Below are 7500 nucleotides of genomic sequence, written 5' to 3' on the forward strand. Positions count from 1 at the left end.
CAGGCAACCTAGTGGATTGCACTGTTCGTTTTCTGTCAATTGTTTTGGAATGATGTTTTTTTAACGGGAAAAGGCATGGCATCTCAAGCTAGCTCCCATCCATTGACTAACGTGTTTATGTTCCAAGATGGTCCATACGGTAGATGCGACACAGTTGCACTATATTGTACAGGCTATCTTGACCAGTTTCCCGCATGGGAGAACCCGTGTTTTTACTCGCAACATTCAGCTGGATCACCGTGATATGATGTGCCATAGTCAATCTATGGTCTACTTAAAAGGTAAATGGTGTATGATGGCATGTCCCCTCATGTCTCATGTTAATATCAACCAATGTCCTTCATGTGTACTGAATAAGATTTTACATTGCTAACCATCAATCATGAGAATGATTAAATGTTACCTAAAACCACAAAAGAAATCAAACCAAATACCTCATAGCAACCAAATATCCTACATAGAGTATTTGCATGAATTGTTGAATGCTCTTGGATTGTTGGGTGTGGTTTTGCCCAACGCATATAATACTTTACCACTTTACACCAACGCCTATTTGCACATACAAAAGTTCCCAGAGAGTAGCTCTACGACTGCATTAGACACAAGATCCTACCTCGGAGCATGTTCAAATGTCTCAACTACATTACCTCATTACGCCCCGAATAGTTCAACGGTTTCGAGCAGTTGTGTATTAACTTCACCAATGAGAAGCTGCAGCAGTTCTTCAACCACCACATGTTCGTCCTGGAGCAGGAAGAATACAAGCGTGAAGGTATTAACTGGGCCTTCATCGATTTCGGTATGGACTTGCTGGCCTGTATTGATCTGATTGAGAAGGTACAACGGCGATAGGATGCCTCTTTGAATCCCCCATTATAGAGCGCTTCAATGCTGTGAACCAATAGTTGTTTCCAAATTGTTTTGTCTGAGCTGACGCTTGGACGATTAATCTGAAAAGGCCAATGAACGGACCTTTGTAGATGTTACTTTTTTCCTTTAAAATCACTTTCTGCGGAATGTCTTCGACTGTAAGAGAAACAAGTTCCTGAAGAACGCTCTTACCTAGCGACGATAAATCATCGTTAGCAGCGAAGGAAAGATCGATAGAGCAACATTTTTTCTTTTCTCAGTTGCGTTCTCAACCACTGGCCGACAAGAAAATATGGAATTTTCTGACCAGTTACGGCGTACACGATATTCTAACATTCATAAATAGTTGAAATCTTCCACGTATCGAAATGATTTCAAAACCGTCACTAACCTCTATCCATATTCCTTAATGTTTTATCCATTACACCATGTTTACCACATACCTGTTGCTACTATGTGTTTTGATCGGTTCTACTTGCGCGATATGTGACGATGCGCAGTTTAACGGATTTGAGCAGCTGTGTATTAACTTCACGAACGAGAAGCTGCAGCAGTTCTTCAACCACCACATGTTCGTGCTGGAACAGGAAGAGTATCAGCGCGAGGGTATCGAATGGACCTTCATCGATTTCGGCATGGATCTGCAGCAGTGTATTGAACTGATCGAGAAGGTAGAGCTAACTCGGGACTGAAACTCTGCCACGCTGCCCGCCAACGCCGCGCTATGCTCGAGATGTCCTGTGACCGAGCGTTACTTGACATCGTTGTTGTGTTCTGTAGTGTACTCATGTGTTTTCTTTATCTTTATACCTTCACCACCTAGGATCGGAAAACGAAGCTCGAACCTTCGATCACGATCACCTCCACTAAACTGAACATTTCTCTTTTCTCTCTTTCTTCTCTTACCATACCATAACCCCCACGTACCACCCTGTATCGCGTTTGTGTTCTCATCATTAACCCGTTCTGCCTCACCATAAATCGTTCACCTTATGTTTATGTTGCGATGGTCGCGTCACCTTCAACAACATACGCTCCCTTCCCCCTCTTTACTGTGTATCTGCTCTTTCCCATGCGACAATGGCACAGAACAACGGTTTCAATCAGCTCTGTATCAATTTCACCAACGAGCGGCTACAGCAATTTTTCAATCACTACATGTTCATCCTCGAGCAAGAAGAGTACGAACGCGAAGGCATACAGTGGACGTTTATAGATTTCGGGCTCGATCTGCAGCCTACGATCGATTTGATCGAGAAGGTAGTACCGAAGTGGTAATTCATCTTATCGCCTAGAAATCGTCTACGCCGCCAGGAACAACGGATACGGCGTTGTTCCCATGGAGAATTTTGCACAAAAATTGTTATTTTTTATTTTGAAAGTAGCATAGTAAATATTACCGTGCATCAGATTGTTTTTGTGAAGCACATAGTAGTAGACAGTAACTTAAAGTACTAGTACATAAAAATAATCTCAATTTTGTGGATTCAACCGCTGTGAAATTATCGCAGAGGGTGGAGTGCAGAGCAACAGTCGCAGCAGGATATCTTAAACTCTTTTTCCTCAGTATCTTAGTAGTTTTATCCTGTTGTTAAAATTTGTTAGATTTTGTATTTTCATTGCGAGTGCCATTTTTTCCTCCATTTTGAATGTTGTTTTGTACCAAACCGTAATCATTTTTCCGGTTTCACCGTTTTTACCGTAGAAATAGTTGCAAACATAACAATACGATGCTTCGATGCTATTTGTTAAAGCTAGCAAATGGTAAGTGCAGCATGCGTGTACTAAAAACTACAAGTAGAGCTCGTATGAGCAGCAGAAGTGTTTATACTGATAATACAGCATACAGCTGCTTCGTTTATTTTGTTTTTCTTACGGAAACAATGCTAATTGCAAAACCTGCCTTGCATGCCACTCAGTATCAACGTCGACAAAATAACTAATGTACAACTTTTCTCATCTAATTTTTCTCCGTCCCATCAACGCCGTCATTCCGTCACTTGTACTTGACGTCGTCACAAACAGCCCATGGGTATCCTGTCGATTCTTGAGGAAGAGTCTATGTTCCCGAAGGCCACTGATCAGACCTTCGCTGAGAAGCTGATGACGAACCATCTCGGCAAGTCGGCTCCGTTCATGAAGCCGCGCCCACCGAAGCCAGGCATCCCGGCCGGTCACTTCGCCATTGGTCACTACGCTGGTGTTGTGTCGTACAATATCAGTGGATGGCTTGAGAAGAACAAGGATCCGCTGAACGACACTGTCGTCGATCAGTTCAAGAAGGGTAGCAACGCCCTGATGGTTGAGATCTTCGCTGATCACCCAGGCCAGTCGGCTGATCCGGCCGCCGCCAAGGGAGGTCGAGGCAAGAAGGGTGCTGGTTTCGCCACTGTCTCGTCCTCGTACAAGGAACAGCTGAACAACCTGATGACGACGCTGAAGTCTACTCAGCCTCACTTCGTCCGTTGTATCATTCCCAACGAAATGAAGACGGCCGGTGTCGTTGATGCTCACTTGGTCATGCACCAGCTGACTTGTAACGGTGTACTTGAAGGTATCCGTATTTGCCGTAAGGGCTTCCCTAACCGCATGATGTACCCTGACTTCAAGCTGCGGTAAGTATCTAGTTTAACTAAATCCTTCCTCTAGGTGCGACGTATCTACATCAAAGAAACGGAATGGAACTCTGAGATGATACCGATCCCTAGTCTCAAATACTCCTTCAGACCGATCCAGTCTCCTTCAGAGATTGAGAAAGCAAAAAACAATAGCTGATCATTGTATTTTTCTGTCTCTTCTATTTTCCCTTTGGCGTCGTACTTGTTACTCCCCCTTGCGTCTTATCCCCTGAACAGTTATCTGATCTTGGCCCCAGCCGCCATGCAGGCTGAAACTGAGGGCAAGAAGGCTGCCGAGAAGTGCTTCGAAGCTATCGGTCTGGACCCCGACTCCTACCGTATTGGTCACACCAAGGCAGGCATCTTTTTTACTTTGAACTTTCTTCATGAAATCCACCCCTATGTCCGTCATGTGTCTTGTCCGTTTTCATACTACGTGTTGTAACCGACGTAACGAATAATGCCCTTTCGTCACCCTTGTCCGTGTCTGTGATTCGTACCGAGTTATCTTCCAGATCAAACCCCATCGAACCCCATTCCACCCATTCCACATACTTGGAGGCGTCGTTCCAAGCCTTTGCGACAGTGGTAGTTGTCTAACCAAACTTTCAAGGACTCAGCTCTGTCGACAAATCCGTTCATATGTGCCGTTACAACCCCGTATTCATACTGTTGTTTTTGTCCATTTCTTTTTTCTCCTGTTCATCCAACCTATGTGTTCACAATCGTCACCCGCACGCAATATTTGATCCAAACAAAATTACCAAAACCCTTCGTCCAAACATCATGAAACGATACCGAACGAAAACAGGTACATGATCCTTAACCCTAAGGGCGTCGAGGCCGAGAAAGACTTGAAGAAGTGTGCCCAAGTCATCATGGATGCGGCCGGTCTCGACAGTGAACTGTACCGTCTCGGAAACACCAAGGCATGACCCTAGTTACTCTATATACCAGTTTGATACTATCATTATACCCTGTCACCAAGCGTGCCTTGTACACATAAGCTTCTATGTAAGCCCTGCCGGGTTGTCTGTGCACGTTATGGAACCGACAATGAGCGCTCGTGGTTCCGCCGGCCAGGCGAATGTGTTGTGTTTCCTCGCCAAATACTCAAACCCAGCAATCCCCCTGCTGATCCTGGGGGACCCTCACTTTGCTTTGGTTGACTCTGCCTTAACCAGTGATATGTCCACTCTTGTTGCAGAAGTTTACCTCTGTTTTTGCTACACACTCTTCCTATCCCTCACTCTCTATCTCTATTCTCCTTCCACCCCAGCCACTCTTTCTCTTTCTCTCTATTCGTGTTGTCTCACAGTCCTGTTATTGGAAATCTTCTCTTCTAGCCGATCTTTAATCACAGCCAAATGAATTGGTGTCTGTTTTTCTTTCTTTCTTTATATTCGTACAAAATTTGCTCGTACAACCAAAACTCCGCCAATACAGCTACAAAATCCTGAATCCCAAAGCCGTCGACGGTTTGGACGTTGAAAAGGAGGGTCGCAAAATTGCTCAATTGATCATCGAAGCCGTTGGGCTGAATGCCGATCAGTACCGTTTGGGAATGACCAAGGCATGAACATTCAAATTAGTAAACTCTACATTTTTTTACATTTTGTTGCGAATTGGCATTAGTAGAAATTGGCATCTAGACCATTGTGAATAGTATCGCGCTAGCTCATGGTAGGCTCGTAGTATTAGCGGAGCGAGTTTGTAGTAGTATCATCCGTAGCTGGGATTCCCACTGTATAAAGTAGCCCTCATTGGCCGGGATAAAGGTTACACCAACAAGACCGTGAACCTTTGTTTCATAACCAACATGAATGTACACTTCCAATCGTCTCGAAATCGATGATACTTGCAACACTGTGACTGAATGCGATGTACTCATTCGTTTTCGATTCGATACCCCTTTTATCCGATCACTTAGCGTATAGCGTTCCATATATGTTCCATACATATGCGTTTCACAGTTCTCTCCCACTTTCCAAACGCATTTATTATTGCACGTTGTATTTTTCTATCTCTTCACACCACAACCAACCACCAACAACAACCACTACACGATCCCGCTGAAACGCAGATACAAAATTCTGTGCCCACAACTCATCAAAGAGCCTTGCTCGCCAGAGAAAGTGACTCAGATCGTACTCACCCACATACAACTGCCGGAAGAGCAGTTCCGCATGGGCAAGACCAAGGTATAGCTGGCTGGTCTATCATGTGCACCATCTGAATCGAACGTGTGCTATATTCGCCAACTATGTGCATGCTGAACGCAGTACCTTTCCATTCCCTTTTTCTCAGTACGAAACTAACATACACACGCACACACAATTACTACCACACCCCTCAAGTTTTCGTGTGTGATCTTTATAAATAAAATCTTCCCCGTTTGGATTCAAATAACTCTGACTCACTAGAAGAACCAAACCACCACTTGCCGGTGGGATGGTTGCGCAAAATCTGACAGCAATAAATTTTCCGTCTCTCTTCGCACAGACGCTCACCATATGTTTTCTTCCAATTGCCAATAAAACACCATCCTGGAAAATTGCTTACACTTTCCATCTTCATCTGTTCTATCTGCTGCCTACTCTATCGCTATGTGTTTTATGTTGTATCATATATGTGTACATATGTGTGTTGTGTCCTTCATCTCACTGTATTTCATCTGTTTACCCGACCCATTGAACCAATCCATCAATGAAAAAGTGTGGCGCAAAGCCGACGAGATCATCTTCTAACCGGTTGTATTTCTTTTTCCACACGGCACGCCCGTAACGCACTGTGATGCCCCGTAAACTTCACGTTCCCCACGAAAACAGGTGTTCTTCCGTGCCGGTGTCCTGGGTCAGATGGAGGAGTTCCGTGATGAGCGTCTCAGCAAGATCATGTCCTGGATGCAGGCTTGGTGCCGCGGTTACCTGTCGCGTAAGGAGTTCAAGAAGATGCAGGAGCAGCGCGTCTCCCTGGAGATCGTCCAGCGCAATCTGCGCAAGTACCTGAAGCTGCGTACCTGGGCCTGGTGGAAGCTGTGGCAGAAGGTCAAGCCTCTGCTTAACGTTTCCCGTGTTGAGGACCAGATTGCTGTGAGTATTTTTGACCCCTTACACCGAACGGCAGTAGTGATGTACTGGTCTGGCTACTTGCGTCACCATCGGTTCATCACTAGTGCAAACAGGAACAGCCGTTGCGGCGTTGTCTGGGAATCTGATGTTGGTTGATTGACGGCTGTGCACACCTGTCGCTAAAAAAATGTTACGCAGCACCGATGATGTAGATGACCTGTGCCCTCGGTTTTCGTTTAGCTGAGACACACATTTTCACCTGCCTTGATTCAGATGATGAAATCGCTGTACCAAACCCAGGACCCAAATGAATAGCTAGCAGCGTGTGACTCATATACGCTATATCTTAAGCCGGATGAAAGTGTGTAGGAAACGAGATCTAAAATTAAGAACTTTTTCCCAACCAGATCCGTTTCATCCGTTTGATTCCAAAAATACTAGAGCTGCTAGATGAAAAAAGGCAGGGCAAAGACAAGCAGGAAAGGACAGGAAGTAATGTGTTTCGCATTCCTTCGGCTTGTAGCGCGGTTGAGATGGGAGTATAATTTGAGTGCTAATGATGGAAAACAAGGCCACTCGTTCCGTTATTGCCACCAGCCACTTTGAGGGGGTTTTCTTCTTCTTTTTTTACTGCACCGTTTTGCCATCGAGAAGAAACGGAAAGGTATCCCGCTAGATTATTTATTCAATCGTTTCACTCCTACCCCCCTTTTTTCGTTTGAATGTGGACGACTCGACACTAACTTTGTGCTATTTTCGTTCGTGTGTGGGGATGCTATAAAACGTGTTTTTAATGGCGATTCGGTCGCGCCACACACCACTAGCAATAGGCACATTTGTGTGTGGGCGTTTGCTGGAAAATTCGGAAAATTATTACTCAACCATTGGAAATGGAGTGCAGATTGCTCTACGCGCGCATGCACACGAAAGTGAAGTGCGAA

At 44.9% G+C, this 7500-nt stretch overlaps 1 protein-coding gene across 32 annotated transcripts in view; it reads left to right on the forward strand.

Annotated features, from left to right (window-relative positions):
* The window catches only part of LOC121597749 (myosin heavy chain, muscle), a 26889-nt gene that overhangs the window by 9910 nt on the left and 9479 nt on the right, over positions 1–7500 (forward strand). For 6 of the 32 annotated variants that reach the window (XR_006005468.1, XM_041923786.1, XM_041923782.1 and 3 more), the window contains exons 8-11: positions 667–837; positions 2896–3485; positions 4935–5061; positions 6317–6580. Coding sequence is in view for 31 of the 32 variants with exons in the window: in XM_041923786.1 (XP_041779720.1) it covers positions 667–837; positions 2896–3485; positions 4935–5061; positions 6317–6580 (1152 nt within the window). In the remaining variant the exon portion in view is untranslated. Of the gene's footprint in view, positions 1–666; positions 838–1370; positions 1542–2895; positions 3486–3725; positions 3844–4299; positions 4418–4934; positions 5062–5571; positions 5690–6316; positions 6581–7500 lie in introns of all 32 variants that reach the window. The other 26 variants (XM_041923805.1, XM_041923793.1, XM_041923799.1 and 23 more) reach the window with 10 other exon arrangements.

The sequence above is a fragment of the Anopheles merus genome, chromosome 3R, assembly GCF_017562075.2.
Source record: "Anopheles merus strain MAF chromosome 3R, AmerM5.1, whole genome shotgun sequence".
Classification (NCBI taxonomy): Eukaryota; Metazoa; Arthropoda; class Insecta; order Diptera; family Culicidae; genus Anopheles; species Anopheles merus.